A 15,991-nucleotide genomic window follows, 5' to 3' on the forward strand; every position below is an offset into this window, starting at 1 on the left:
TCTACACACACACACACACGCACACGCACGCACGCACGCGCACACACACACACACACACACAGGAGTATTGTATTGCACAAGCTACGTTGATCTTTTTCACCCCCACAAAGGACATCACAAAAGGGCAGCAAGTAGTTTTGTGCCAACATTCCTGCCACACTCAGATGTGGCAAAAGTACTCATGCAGTCTAGTACAGATACTACAAAAGTACCAATTCAGCTGCTGTACTTGAGTTATAAAAAAAAAAAAAAAAAAAAAAAAAATTAGTGGTCAGAAAAATAATATACGGATACTTCCAAAAAATGGACTTAAGTACAATAACTAAATATTTCGACTGTTACGATTCCAACTCTTACTGGAACTGTTAGGAAAAACAAATTTAACTTGCATATCATCGTAATACAGTATAGGCTCAGCATTTGTTGCTTTCCTCTTCATTTTGTGTGCAGTCTTCAAGGGGCTTTCTCGAGACTAAAATGGGCCCATTGCCTGGTGGGGAAAAACATTTATCTTCAGGTTTATGGAAGACCAACTTTTTAAGAGCCTTTTTACGGCAAATTTAAGAACTCTCATTCAATAAATGTGACCGCAAGGAATGGAAAATATTGGCTCAATATTATATCTGTGTAATAAGGTTAGGTTCATACTGTCTTCCTCAGAGACAATATTCAAGGTTCTTTGTTTATGACCTCAAAGAAAGATTTTTAAATTTTCCTTACATGCTTTGGCAAACTACTGTTACCGTAATGAGTAACTGCATTAGACTCCTTAATTACAATCCATTGACTTCCCCATCAGCTCGGACATTCCCACTGGCAGAAGGGAGACTTCGTTCAGCTATTATCTCATTTTCCGCCCAAAAAAAACCAACAAAAAAAAACAACACTTGTATTTCGCCGATTTTAGGTGACAAGCAGAGCGACTTACGTGAGCCCGGGAATGTCCAGTATGTTAGTGAGGCCCGTCCAGTTGATGTCGAGAAGCTGCGATAAAAACAAGACGGAGAGCCTTTTAATTGAATTGCACACTTGCTTTGCTTTTCCATTCACAACTTGACTCCCACTCCAGCCAACAAGCCCTGCAGATCCAGTATAATGAAGAGCGTAACATAAATCGATAAATCAAGGCTTATGTGGATAGTTGGCTGCAATGGCTCATTGACTGCATGCATTTATTATTAATGGGCACAAGTCGGACTTATTTCAGCTTGCTCAGTTCATAGACATCTAAATAAGTGTTTCACTGCATTACTACTACAATGATGTAGTACACAGAGAGTTCATATGTATCTATTTGATATTATTGTGTTTTTTAACATTGACCATATTTGTTAGTAATTACATTCCTGTTTACTTAACTCATCATTCATGTTTGTTATTCTGCATGTACGTAAAGCATTGTTGATCCATATAAAGTTGTCACATAATGCCACTGACTATTCTTGCTGCATAGAATAGCATTACTTTAATGTATAGTGATCACTCTAGTTTACTTGTGTACTTATTTACATCTATGTAAAATTATTTCATTACAGTATGTTTTATAAATTACAATATTACAAAGTGCTATTTATTTTTTAAATCACAATTTTGTTGTTGTTTTTTGAGAGGAGGCTGGATTTTCGCTGCTGGCGGGCCGGCCCACTTTAACTCATTGACTCTTTTACCGAATGTTTGAAAAAAATGTGAAAAAAATACAAATAAATTCCGGGGATTAAATGGCTGGACTGTGAAAACACAGGTAAATTCGTCAATGGCAGTGAATGCGTTAAGTGCATTTCCATTCATTTCAATGGGGAATGTTTTGCGTTACAAACGTGATGACGCAGCAAATTGAACTTGCTTCTCAAGGCATCACTCTAACACACATTTGGATCTCTTACTAGACTGCGACGGTGTACCTAATGAAGCATCCAGTGAGTGTTCACAACACTGCTGCGATATCCTTTGGCTGCAGTTTATGAGCCATAGCCACAAGTGGGGCAGTGGGCGTAAATTCTCACGTGGAAACAGCTGTTTCAATTATTAATAACAGCTGAAGCAGCCCTCCTCAGGGCCTCATTAACACATTAAACGCTAGGTTATAATGAGCAAAATGCAATTAATTGAACGTCGGCGTCATGGGTGGAGCCGTGCAGAAAATAACAGCGACTGATGGAGAAATACGAACGGAATGATGTCAATACAGTATTCACACTTGAACCAGTTTTCACGATTTGCCTAATGAGCCCACCCTACTTTCCCCGTCCACATAATGCCTCCACTGCAGCAGATATTAAGCACTGCAACATGTTTTGTGGGTGGCGGAAGCAAGATTCCCTTTCTGTGGACTAAAAAAAAAAAAAAAAAATGACACGGAGGAAAACTGAACGTTAGCAGAAATGATGCTCTAAAACCGGGAATTGTATTTAATTAGCTGTGGTGATACCATACTTCATTTGATACCACTTTACAGTGTGTAGTTTGGCAGATAGCGAACAGTTCTTCAAAAAGAGTGTCTGCTTCAAGCCGTTTATTGACATGGCCAATTGAAAAACAACATCAAATGAATACATAATAGATACATTTCAGTAATCAGCTTCATCTTGCAGAAGTCCACTAGCTTAATGCTAACACACATTGTGAAACGCTACACACGGGCTACTAAAAAGCATGAATGTTGCAGTATAAAACCTTTAAAGGGGAACTGAACAAAAAAATGCCACCACTGGTCCAAATATGGTATTCTGGATAAATATTGCATTCGTTGAATAAGAATTAAGCAGATTAATACATCCATCTTCCTCCATCTCAGAGGGCAGCCATTTTGGCCAATATCGCCCATTCTGTCAGACTAAATTCATGTAACAACTGCCCTCGGGCTCGCATTGCGAACAAAACACAACAACACCTTGAAAACGGGTGAGCCGTGACAATTGCAATGCGAGCCCAAGAACAGGATGACATTGAAATAAAAAAAAATAAAAAAAACAGCAAAAGTGGAGTTCATTCTTTCACCCTTCAGAATTTCAATGAGTAAACTTGACTTTTGCGACATTTTTTCAGAACATTTGGGTCGTGTACCACTTTAGGTGCTTTTGATTAGGGACCCTTCATTCTGATATATGATTTCCTATATTTGTATTTATTGTACAGCATTATGTAAACAAACACTGCAAAAATCTCTTTTCATAGACATATTGAGCGCACTGATCCATGAGACCTCTTAAGGCCTGGAAATTCCTTTTGTCGCTCACACCTTTTATGGCATGCTGCAGTGAAGAAGCATCCGCCGCATTGCTTTTTTACGTGACTGGCATTCCTGGCATATAGACGAAGTATGATTGAAATACATAATGTTGAGCAAGCTTAAGTAATTTGGTGATTTCGAGCCGCGGGTGTGAGGACAAAGCCGACGAAGTAGGGCTGCCTATTAAAAGCTTTGCTATACAGCTCCACTGGGTGCTCCCATTTGCTGTAAATCGGTCAAAAGTGTGGATTTTTATAACGGGCGAAGTGGTTAACGATGTGTCGGAAGAGTGAACAGAGATTAAACTAGGATGTGTGGTTGTGAGGGGGGGAAAAAAAAAAAAGGATCAGCAGCACAGAAAAAGTAATGAGCTCCAGGATAATAACGCATTGGCAGAACTACCATATTTTATGGCACATCCACTCCCCAGACACTTCATTAGGGGCACCTGCACAATCTTAGTGCATGCAGACAGTGGAGCACACCAAAAGTGGAACGATTTGAAGTTCAACCAATTTATTTTTTTTTTTGGGGGGCGGCTGGTGGGTCTTAAGACACTTTAAAAACAATATTTATTCATCCTATTATAATGTTTAAATTATCCATTATTTATCATTATTAAAAGTTACAATACTCAGTATTTAATTGCATTATTTAAAAAGCAATACACATTTCTGTTTTATTATTTATTAAAACAGCGGTGCCTTGATTTATTAGTTTAATTCATTCTGTGACCCAAAAGACTCGTATCTAAAATTACTGTTCCCTGCTGAAATGAGTGGAAATGCCACTACTCCTTTCATGCTCCCACTAAATACTAACAAATATTTTGGAACATGTTTTTATTCAGAAAAACAGCAGTCTACGGTATTATACTTTACTACAAGTAATTATAAAGTTAAATAGAATGTAAAGAAATAAAACATGATGATGGACTCTTCTAAGATAAATATGCTATTTGTCCTTTGCAGAGAATAAGAATAAGAATATATGACTATGAGTATTGGAGTACTGTCTGTCTACATGTATTGCTTCACTGTTTGTGTTCAAATATCCATTGTTCAAAGGGTTATAACTACCGCAACATGCATGCTAGTTTCATTAGCTTGTTTATGGTGTTTTGCAGTGCGTTAGCATTAAGGTAGCAAGTTTTGTGGTTTGTTTGAATATCAAGGAAAATTCATACGTATTTTTTTTTACAACCCATCCATCCATTGCCAACGGATTTTCCTCATGCATGTTTTTGGAATGGGGGAGAAAGCTGGAGTGCTTGGGATTCGACCCCAGAACCTCAGAAGTGTGATGCAGATGTGCTACCCACTATCCACCCTGCTGCCCCTCTAAATATACAATAATATAGAAAACTTACAGGCTTCTTGATGAAGAAGAGAGAAAGTGCTCCAACAAGAGGCACGTCGCCCAGCAACGGCTCCATCAGCACACGCAACACGCCGTGAATCTGAGAGATTACAACAGCAACGCGTTAACACAAACGCTCACACTCACACACACACAAAAAGCCGGCCCCCTGACGTTCCCCCTGTAGGTTGGAAACTCAATCCCGTTATCATCCTTCACCTTCTCATTCATAACATATTAAGACAATTACGGGGGATTAAAGGACTGGTGTTTTGTTCGAGGATGCCAGCTGCTGTCATCGACACCAGGCAACTACAAATGCTTGCTGTTTCAATCTGTATTTGGATTTTAAAAACGTTAAAAAAAAATACTGCGGCGTGGCGTCAACGTGGCAATCATGGGTGTGAATCACATAGGCAACTCAAACATTTAATGAATTACAGCTACCATGTTAGCATGCTAACATATTTGAATATATGGAAATTGAGCTCATATGTTGGTTTTCATTCATTCACCACTTTGTACAATACAATACTTAGTAAAAGTTTGGTTAAAATTATCTAATGCTATTGTTTGCATGAACACCATAATTATAGTAGTAAAAATTGGTATCATTGACAAAAATAGTCTACATTTTACACCATGCATAGCACGGTTGCCAGTGGAAATGAATTAATCACGACGTACTGTATTTGGACATTTGTGTTTTGAAGCGAGCATGCTAACTGATCTACAATCTAGCCTGTTGACACTTATTATGTAGTCAATGTTTTTGCAGAATTCAAAACATAAGTCATTCATTTATGACTCTACATTCATGCTGAAAAGTTTGGTTAAAATAGAGTAAGAGTACCATACTAATGTTGTTTGCATGTGTAGCAATGGCTACAAAACCATAATCACCCGAGTAAAATGCGGTAACTTTGAAGCCCAGTGTGGAAAAAAAATGTATCGCAAAGCTATCATGCCAACAAACAGACACAAATCTTTGACAATTCACATTATTTAAGAGTTTTTTCGGTAAATTAGTAATAAAATTAGCCGGTGTAATTTATTAGCGGTAATACCATTTGCGTGAATAGCATATAATACAATTGCAATTTTGCTGCTAAAAAATTGTATCTTGGCAGTAGTGTGAAACAAATGAGCCTTATTAGGATCTAACGAATAGAAAAACAAACCCCTCTTGCTTACTAAGTCGTCTGATCGAAGTAACTCACGTGCCCGCTGTCGTGGGGCTAACCTGACAGCGCCGCTAATGAGCTATGGAGTCTCTGTTGGTTACATTCCAGGTGGGAAAGACGCAATAGAACTAGATCTCCGAGGAGACGCGTGAAGGTCAAACGAGAGCCGCGAAACACTTTGATTGAGCGAGGACGACATACAGGCGTTCCAAACCCAAACTGACCTGAATGCTCTTGATTCCTGCTTTGCAGTAGTAGCGTTTGATATCCACGTCGATCTCCGTATTACCTACAAAGCTGGCAAACAAGTGAACATGCCATTTGTTAAGGTTTCTGCCAATGGAATAGCTTTGCTGGCTAACTTGACCTTTCATTGCAGTCCACACAAACACTCGTCGCAATTATTAATTCTCATACCTGATTTGTAGGTCCATGACAATCTGTCGTCGGTCCACGTTCTCTGAGTAAACCTTCACACCGTTCACCCTCAGTGGCTACACCGCAACACACAGGGCGAAACTTCCATTTCACATTTCAGTGGCTTCGGTGTCTGTCTGGACTGCTTGCGCTAACGCCGTGTGTTGGAACAAATCTGCAAGACTGACTTCGTTTAACAGTGCTGAGATTCAAACCCAAAACCTCTGACTGTAAGGCAGACGTGCTAACTACTAGTCCCCCATGTTTATGCACAGAAACAGCTCAGCCTCAATGATACAATGACTGTAGCCATTAAGGATGCTCACTTTGTCTCCAATGTCGATCCTGCTGAAGCGAAAGGTGCTGAGGTGGGCATTGGACTCCTTAACCGCCGGCTCCACCGTGTCGCGGAAGAGTTTCTCCACATACTTGCAGATGTAGGGCCACATCTGCTTCACCGTCTGCCAGTATGAGAGTCATAATGATTATAAATTAGTATTCGAAAAGGCCATCGCTATGTACAGTAACTGCCGCAGTATATTAGGTAGGTTAGAATCCCACGGCAATAAATGAAAGTCGGGGCATGAATATTTATGAACAGCTTCGGAATGTACTGTACAGGCGTGGCTTCGCTCAGGCGAATAACTCGAAAAGACGGCTGCTGGCTTCTTTTACCTTGTTTAGCCACTCCACTCGCTCCACGTCCGGGAAGTGGACCTGCAGGGAAAACAGAGCAGACAAATCCCACAGTTGGGCCGTAAGCCTGATGAATGTCAAAATGTCTTGAAAAGGTCAAGTCCAAGGACACAGACACACACAAAAAATATGTGTCCACGCTTGATAGAATACAGAATAAGTTCATAAGAACTGCGGCCAAGCAATTTATTATGGGGCTATTAAATTTTGGCATTGAATATCACATTGGGAAAATACATATTGGCACAGGCAAAAGACTGCATTGAAAACTACAATACAGACATTAAAAAAAAAATTACAGTATTGTATTTTGATATTTTGATATGATGTATTTTTCAGAGCCATGTTGAGATTCTCCCAGCATCCTTTTTTGAAGTGGTCTCTCTCTTATTTTTCCATATTCCATTTATCAGGTCTTCCTGAGCCTCACCTTGCATTAGCCCCTAACCTTGATGCCAAAACACTGCCAGCAAAATTTCAAGCAGTCAAAGGTGAAACTCAAAACGCTGAAGGTGAAAAAAATCAACACTAACACTGGAGAGAAAAAGATGAAGGGGAACTCTGAATCCTGGCCTTGAATAAGACATGATATCATATTTTTAATGCCTGTATGTTATTTTTCAGAGCAATTTTTGGGGTGATTTTTTTTCAGTGTAAACATCATTTTCTATTAAACTAATGCTGAAACTTTACGGCAGTGTTCTGGATTTAAGTTGAACAACAAAAGAACGGACACTTTGAGGAAATTCTGAATCTGGATGACAAGTACGGGTCAGATATATATATCTACAACGACTCCACTCAATGGCGATATTGTCTGTGGTGTGCTCAGGGGCGGAGCCATGGGTGAGCCTGGGTGTGCACAGGCCCACCCACATTGACAGACTGCCCAACCAGTGAGACTCTTGAAAAAAATATATACTTTTAGTCAATTATTAAATTATTTTTGAATTTGTGTTTGGTTGTGTTTTTTTTATTATATTGAATATTAAGAATGGTATAATTGTGGTTGTCTAAGGAAGATCTGAACTTCATATTATTCAGATTGTCATTTTACTTATACACTATATACAATGTGTCGGGACAGTGAGAGAAATATTCAGGCCCACCCTGATTTTTAAAGGCCCACCCATCAGCCGCATTGTGGCTCCGCCCCTGGGTGTGCTGATCATCTCAAAAACAACACACGCTACAAGAACACAGCAGATCGTCATGTGTGCGCTTCGCTTACCTTTTAAAATGTTTTTTTTTTTTTTTTTTTTATTCGGCACCCGGTTCAAATTTGCCTCATAGGGCCAGCAAGCTTGCCCACAATAACATTTCTCTATGCTCTGATTGGTCGGTCAGAGCAAGCCAACTTTCACTAGGAAAACACGTCTGTTGCACTCTGCCCACATTAATGCATTTACTATCTCTCATTAGTATGATGCATTATTTAATGTTTTGCTTATGTTAAGAGAAAAATATTGATTATCAACTGCTTCGGATGATTTACAGGGCACAGTTGGTAGTATCAAGAGGTGGATTAAGTTGAGTGTCCACACTGAAAGACCGGGTACCAAATGCTTGGCTGACCACTGTGAAGACTCTCGAATATCTTGACAAGGCCTAGTCCTGTTAGTGATCAGGGTGGAATGCTGCTGGTGAGCATAAAAAAGGAACACAGTGCATCAACCAATACCCAGAACAATGGGAAGGTTCAACCTTGAATGAGTCAAGATTTTGGTCCCTAACCCTAACTGAAATACAATAAAAAAAAAATTAAAAAAACTCTTACTGAAATCACCGCAAACGCCTCAATCCTTCCTGTTTGCAATTATGTCGAGCTGTGGAAAAGGCTGATGAAAACAAGAAAGCTACGGCACTGTATATCAAAACCTGGAGACGGATCATTGCGCACAAACAAACACATAAATAAACCCAGCGCCGGCAGATGTAATTAAGCCCAATCGGATTGGACACCAACTCCCTTGTCTGACTGTTTCGCAACAATGCAATGTGGTAAGGACAAAGAAGCAGTATAGACTCAAATCAAAGCAATATCGCTGTCACAATGCAAAGTTCATTGATGTTAATGAGCACAAATCCAATCCATCAAGGTAATCCTCAACATTGCTGACAGTCTCACAGCTTTTTCCGCTACAGTGACGCTTAGCTAGCTTGGCTCCAACAGTCAATGAGGTATTGATTGAAAACGGGCCAAAGGAGATGCCTCGCCATCCAGTCAATGCTACTACACAGACACCCCCCCCCCCGCAACTCCACCCCCCAAAATGCAGCAGTGTGAGTTATGGCACGCAGTCAAGCAGTCAGAACACGGTGCCATTCCCACCGGAGCCCCCTGCCAAAGTACTTATGCGGCGTTTATGACATCGCGGGGATGAAGTGGCGACAGGAACATGAAGTCCTACTTAGAGCGACGTATTGAGTCGTCTTGTTATGAGCTCAACAGCAACAAAGACAAAAGTGAGAAGTCGGGACAGGGTTAAGGCAGCAACAGCGTGGATGAGGAGGCTGTGGATAGAATTGTGAGGGACACTGACACCCCAAGCTGCAGCGGTTGGGGCGGAAAAAAAAGGAAGCAAGTGCGCTTTATTGATTTGGCAGTGCAAGCGCAGGTAAAGGCACTGCAAAATTTCACCTCGTGTGGAAAATGGATGCTGATGGAGATTGAAGAATCTTTGAGACAGAGAGGTAGTATTGAGACCCACAGATTGCGATGTCTTGTAATTCAGAATTCCTCAGAACCAGATGCCTTTTTAACAAATCTTGTCATTCGGTTATTTCCAGTAGCGATAACAGTAAATTTATGCACACGGGAGACTGATACACATTGATAAATACTATGACACAACTCAGCCAATCAAATGTTTTTTTTTAACAGAGCTGCTTTATAAGTGGAGCGACTGGGTGTTTGTGAGGCAGGCAAGCGGTGAGGAGAGAAGTCCAACAACCGGAATTGTCACCTGTGATGTGACACAAGCGACCGCGTTAGTTGTTTATTTTAAACTTTAGGTAGCCAAGGGGTGAGGAGAGCTGTCCAACGACCAATCATGTTCATTGTAGATACTCCCACGTGACATAACTGATAAACACGTAGTAGCGCCTCACTGTCTGTTTCTTCAATTAAAGCTGCAGACACTGCGGTTGCACCATGCTTTCTTTTCCCTGTAAGTGGGATGCTCTTTGCGCTAAGCAGCACTATTGTGCATCCTCAGGTCCGAGTCAGCAAAAAGTCAGCTTGCAACTTTATTTTATTTGTTCATTTATTTTATGAGGGATTGCAAGCAAGCGGTGACTGTGAGATGAGGCCACGTCAGGATAATGTCTGGACAGGCAGCTGTGAACGGTACTTTCACGACAGTCATTTGGAGAGAAAACTGTTGACTGTAGCAAATAACACCAAAAAAAAAAAAAAAATGCAGTGGCACATTTTGTGAGAGTCTGGCATTACAAATTGGTGATTGTGGAATTGTATAAACTTGGTATTGGGCCGATGCCAAATCTTGCAGTACCCATACCAATACGTACTGATGTTTAAAAAAAAATAAAAATAGACTATAACACAGACAAGATCCCTAGATATCAATTAGAGTATCAGCGATACTGGACCGGTGTTTACCTGGTATCGACTAGAGAACAAGTCTGCCAGTATGGCACAGCTTGACCAGCTAATGCTAAAAAGTGACTAAAGAGATGAATCAGAAACAGATCACAGACTAAATATTAAAATCTGGTATAATTATCAGAAGTATTGTCAATACAAGTATTGGTATCAGCAAAACTGGCAATGTGTTACTGTATTTGGTACCTATACCGAATCGTGCTGTTGCATACAAGTATCTGTTACCCTGTTAAAAGTGAGGAAAACAGACAATGCCCACCTCAGTTTATTTGGATACCAAATCTTGCAGTATAACACTTCACTAGCTGATGCAACATTGACAAAAAGTAACTAAAAAAAAAATAGTGTACATTCTAGAGTCCAAAATATCAACATCTGTTTTTAGTCCTTTATGGGATAAATCATAACGAGTATCACCAAAACTGATAGTGTTAGAAATACAGGCTCTGTATTTACTTGGTATCAAACTGATACCAAATCTTTAACACTACCTGTTACACTGATAAAAAGTGACTAAAAGAGAGACGTGAGTAGGCTCCATCCCAAAATAACAGGGTGTCTGGTTTACCATTGTACCCGGCTTGCTGTATTTAGCTCAGGCCGAGGTCTAACGTCACCGCCTTACGTGGGGGTGAGAATGGACAGCTGGTCGCCAGTCACAGCTTTACACCTCCAGTCAGCTGACAGGCAAAGTTATAGTAGTACAGGTGGTAGACCGGGCGTCTTACCCACGGCGGTAGGTCCGAGGTGGTCAGACCCGTCGCGAGGCTCCTCTCCTCCCGCTCAAAGAATGCCAAAGCCCGACTCAAGCGGCTCCGCTTCCCTCCGGCATTTCTCTTCCACCAGAAATAAACCACGAGTCCGATCAGCATCCAGCTGAAGCTGAACTCAAAGTAGCCCAGCGCGTAAATGGGGAAAATGAGCACAAAGGTCTTGGCGAATTGCACCCACGTCTGCGTCAGCTCGCTGGTGGCCGACACCGGGCTGTCATCGCCGGGCGTATTCCCCGCAGAGGGGCGATGGAAGCGGGCGCCGGGCGCAGCGGGACTCGGTGCGGCATGGCCGTTCTCTTTGGGCGACGCCGCCGCGGTGGTGCTGGTGCTCGCACCGTGGGCTCCTCGCACGGCCGTCATGCTGTCTCTGGACATGTCTCCTTGTTCCGAGCGTCCAAATGGAAAGGGAAAGGCGGTGCGGTTGCTTCACATGGACGCCGCTGGTGACCCATAACCCTCACGGGGAGCCCTTAGAAGCCATTCCTCTGGTTGCAGCGACTAAGCTGCAGAGGCTCACGGCTCCGACGCTTACTCTGGGGTGGGAATGAACATTCCCAAAACATGCACAGGGGATCATGCGCTTGAACGTGTCTGTTCATCCCCTTCGAATAAAGCTCAAGCTTAAATAAATTGAAAAAGAGCACCATCTAACGGTCATTTGAAGGAAACGCAAACTTACACTGTTACTAATCACTGGACTTGAACTGCTTGACTTTCATTGTAAACGGTATTAATTTGACAATATGTTCAACATTTTGGACGTAATGAGACGAAACAAGATTCATGATATACTTCTGTTATCATTTATTAATTATATTTAATCATAATTCTAAAGGAATCGATACGGATGAACCAATTGATCGAGGCCATCGATTAACAAGCCTGTTGTCAAGTGGAAAGTGACGCGTCCTCCACGGTTGCAAACTACAGGGTATTTCCTTGGCGGCTTTAATGATTCGCCATCAAATGACGTTTCTTTTTTTAAACACGCAATTTTCCTTTGAAAATGACAAAATATCAAATGACTGAAACCAAATACAGTACTGTACGAACCTCAACCATACGGGAAGCACTCTCTCTGCTGGGGACAAGTAGTACGACACACCGAACTCATTTCTAAGTGGAGGACGTTTTTTGACCACAACTTTTGAACCCAATGGCCGAGACACTCAGAACCAACATCAAAATGTCATTGTTTGAAAGGGCAACAGACGACAAACGTTTACTCGTGTACTCACTTAGCTGAGAAAAGAACACGCACTCAGTCGCCATCTTGCCACTGCACTTGATGAATCCCCTTGTGCACACCTGTCTCCAATTGACCTGCACGACTGATGTCCACCAATCAATGCCAACCTTCTTCTTCTTCCTCCTCTCTTGAATTTTCTGTGGCAGTTGGCAAACCAACTTTTGATGCATTACCGCCGCTTAACGGACTGGAGTGTGGAGCAGTAGAAAGGCAGCAAATAAAATTACCAAAAAACAAGCAAACACAAAACCACATTTATTTATTTAACGTTACCACACGGGCGAGAATGATAAAAGTTCTATCCGCATCCGCCTGTCGACAAATTGTTTTCAAATTGTTTCCACTCTCACCGGACCACCACTGTGCTTTTCACGTCACAATTCCTTGTAATGCCATTTAGCGAAGGGGAGGTTTTAGGTCCCTTAATAATAACAAAAAATATATATTCGAAGCTATTTATTACATGTACAATACTGTATTGTTAAATATTTCGTGTGCTATTTCTCGTCACCACAAGAGGGCGGCGGAGAATTATGGACCACCTCATTAGGTATACCGTACCAGCACTACTGAAAACAATCGGCCTTTACGATCATAAAACCAGGGTATTTGTTTTTTAAACCATTGTTTTTATTCAATGTATTCAATCCCAAAATATAATTACAAGATTGAGATTGGTGCGGAATAAGACAGGAGGAAAAAAATCCAATCTGAAGCAGAAATTAATAACAGTCAGCCAGTTATCACCATTGAACGAGTGGAAAGAATTGAGTCGGTCCACAAACACTTGCAGTTTCAGGCGTCAGTATATTTGTTTTCTTTTGAAATGCTATTACATTCGGGTAATCTGCTACTCTCTGCGAAACCTTTAAAATAAATATTCAATGATCACATTCAAATACGAAAGACCGTTGTTTTCCACGTGTTGTTACATTGCGCACCTCTAGGGGCAGCATAGCGACAGCCCGGGCCGTGCTACTGCTAATTTCTTAGCATGAGTGAGAAGCACGCTAATGCTAGCTTGTCTTAAATTGGCCAATACCATGTCTCATATTTATGAATACTGTATTCAAAATCCAATTATGCATTTTCAGTACGCATATACATAAAGACTATGCAATAAAAAAACTACAAACGCGGAGAATTAATGTTGTTATTATAATTAGTTACCTTGGTTCCTAGGATAGTTAGCCACGCATGCTAATGACCCTGCCTACCTTTTGAGCACCTTGATTGTGAAAGGAAAAATTTAAATGTTTAATTATGCAACAAACTCTTGCATTTACGCGTGATAGCCCATGTAAAGCTATTTAATAGACAATGGTTAAAGTATGTGAGGTACGACAGGTTGAACTACGCACAAGATGGTCTTTGGCCATGGCAAAAGAACATTTTCAAAAAAAAGGATGAATCTTTAATTTGAACATTGAAAAGTGTTACATTGCACATAAATTTTTCAGTAGAATTTCAGCTTAGCGTTGGGCTAATTTCTGAAATGTGTGTTAAAAATATATACATATATGCTGATGTGTGAAAATAAAGACTGGAATAGTTTCAGTTTGCAGTAGAAAAGGACACTTATAAAAATATTTTTCTCTGTACTTTGCAGCCATACTGCAAATGTTAGCCACAATTTACCTGAATCTGCAAATGTTTTGGCCATGGTGTATTATTATTGTATTGTACTGTATATTTCATGTGTGAGGCAGTACTGGGTTCACGCTGGCAACACACAGTCCAATCAGAACAATGGAAACTAACACTCTACCCAGTCAAAAAAAAAAAGAAAAAAAAGAAAGAGAAAGCAACACACTGTCCAATCAAAACAGGATCAAAAGCAGGACCAGTGTGTTGATTTGACTAATCAATGAACAATCCATATGTGCACATCCAGCTGGTGAAAATCCAACTACAACTAAAGACACTTGTTTTTTGTCCATTTGTTTTTCCATTCACACACATAATAAGAAAATAGATTGGTCATACACACTCACAAGCGCCTGTCTTGTCATTTTGCATTAGTAGCACATGTAAAAAAAAAAAAAAAAAGTGCAAACTTCTCTGACACATAACGGCACGGTAGCAAAGAAATGTAAAATATTATTTTTTTTACTCTACACATTTCCCCTGAAAAAGAGGACTTCATTCTCATATACTGAATTTTTATAGAGAAAATGTGACTTTTGAAGTTATTGTAATATTACCACTTTATCCTTAACATCAATGAAACCACAATTCTCTGGACTTTGCTGTGAAAGATGATGTGGACTTGTGCAGGTTCGGTGTGCACATCAACACTGTGGAAAAGCAGTTGAGGGTGTTGTTTGAAAAAATAAAGGCCTGTGAAAACATGCCGTGCAAAGAAAAAGCAAAGTAAGACAGAAGAGGATGGACATTCAAAGCCTATATTGTAGAACCCCAGCAACAATAAAGATTAAATCCATTCACACATTGTTTTGGAAAACATGTATATATGATGTCATTCTCTCCTGATGCCATACAGGATGCAGTCAAGGCAGCCATGTTGTCCTTCCGTGGCGTCCACCTCCTCAGTTGCTCGGCATAACGAGTCCGTTCTCCAGATCCAGGATGATCCCGGCGACGACGTCTCTCGCCGGCTGGGAATTTGGCCCTCAGCATTGCTCGGACACGATGAAGCCCTCCTTCTCGTGGCCCGCCGGCTCCACCTCGGCGTAAGACGGGTGGCCCGAGCCACGGCGGAACTTCATGGCCGGCCATCTGCTCGGCCGTCTCTGAGGACAGACGGTGGGTGACGCACGGGAAAACACGGCACATAAATGATATTACCGGTACTTACAAACGTACAATGCTGCTGACTATTTCTGCCACTGCTGCAGCCAATCGATTTTGCAATTCGAATAACTCGATTTCAAAGAAAAGTCTACGACTGCCAACACAACGTTAGCTCATTTAATTTAGCCTACCATCGCTAGTTAGAACAAGGTCTGAACAATTTGTCGTTTTGCTTGCAATCATTGCAGCCCTAATCTACATATTTAGCAATAAATATTAATGCACCGGATGTTTCACTCTGCAGCTTTCAAGTGCATGGCTCACCTCGATCAGGAAGAGGCTGGCGGCTGACATTGGGTGATGGTAGATGTAGACGGTGAGCATCACGCCCGCCACCATGATGAGCATCACCAGCAGGACGCCCAGGATCAAACCCGTGTGCAGGGGGTGTGCACCCGTCGTGCGGTCCGCCGCGCTGTCTGCTGGCATCACTGCAAACACACACGAGGAATCATGACATCCTTTAGGCAGGTTGCTGCATACTATTATTATTGCTATATTAGTAGTAACAAAAAAGTAGCAGTCATACTAATGTATTTTATTTCATAATTTCATTGGAAAAATCTGTAAAAAAAAAAAAAAAAAAAAAAAAAAAAAGGGATATGGAGTTCTGTGTTTTGCTGTTCTCCTGTCAGCCAGCTGGA

The 15,991-nt window shown here is 41.1% G+C and overlaps 2 protein-coding genes and 1 long non-coding RNA gene across 15 annotated transcripts in view; 1 reads left to right on the plus strand and 2 right to left on the minus strand.

Annotated features, from left to right (window-relative positions):
* Window positions 1-12,627, minus strand: part of esyt2b (extended synaptotagmin-like protein 2b) — a 26,619-nt gene extending 13,992 nt beyond the window's left edge. For 6 of the 11 annotated variants that reach the window (XR_015084343.1, XM_086021003.1, XM_086021000.1 and 3 more), the window contains exons 1-8: window positions 12,523-12,615; window positions 11,240-11,664; window positions 6,866-6,907; window positions 6,517-6,651; window positions 6,191-6,267; window positions 5,998-6,070; window positions 4,600-4,689; window positions 930-985 (exon numbers count right to left, since the gene is read on the minus strand). Coding sequence is in view for 10 of the 11 variants with exons in the window: in XM_086021003.1 (XP_085877129.1) it covers window positions 930-985; window positions 4,600-4,689; window positions 5,998-6,070; window positions 6,191-6,267; window positions 6,517-6,651; window positions 6,866-6,907; window positions 11,240-11,664; window positions 12,523-12,556 (932 nt within the window). In the remaining variant the exon portion in view is untranslated. Of the gene's footprint in view, window positions 1-929; window positions 986-4,599; window positions 4,690-5,997; window positions 6,071-6,190; window positions 6,268-6,516; window positions 6,652-6,865; window positions 6,908-8,663; window positions 8,864-11,239; window positions 11,818-12,337 lie in introns of those variants that run through there. The other 5 variants (XM_086021001.1, XM_086021002.1, XM_086021006.1 and 2 more) reach the window with 5 other exon arrangements.
* Window positions 9,365-15,920, plus strand: LOC147127329 (uncharacterized). Its single transcript, XR_015084345.1, has 3 exons — window positions 9,365-9,580; window positions 15,037-15,299; window positions 15,592-15,920. It is a non-coding gene; the product is annotated as an uncharacterized LOC147127329 (long non-coding RNA).
* The window catches only part of LOC147127330 (plexin domain-containing protein 2-like), a 51,917-nt gene continuing 49,067 nt past the window's right edge, over window positions 13,142-15,991 (minus strand). For all 3 annotated transcript variants that reach the window (XM_086021011.1, XM_086021014.1, XM_086021012.1), the window contains 2 exons: window positions 15,612-15,778; window positions 13,142-15,286 (listed from right to left, as the gene is read on the minus strand). In XM_086021011.1, the coding sequence (XP_085877137.1) occupies window positions 15,167-15,286; window positions 15,612-15,778 (287 nt within the window). In that variant the 3' untranslated portion in view covers window positions 13,142-15,166. The remainder of the gene's footprint in view (window positions 15,287-15,611; window positions 15,779-15,991) is intronic.

This window comes from Filicampus tigris, chromosome 21 (genome assembly GCF_054856515.1).
Source record: "Filicampus tigris isolate MCC_2025a chromosome 21, RoL_Ftig_1.0, whole genome shotgun sequence".
Classification (NCBI taxonomy): Eukaryota; Metazoa; Chordata; class Actinopteri; order Syngnathiformes; family Syngnathidae; genus Filicampus; species Filicampus tigris.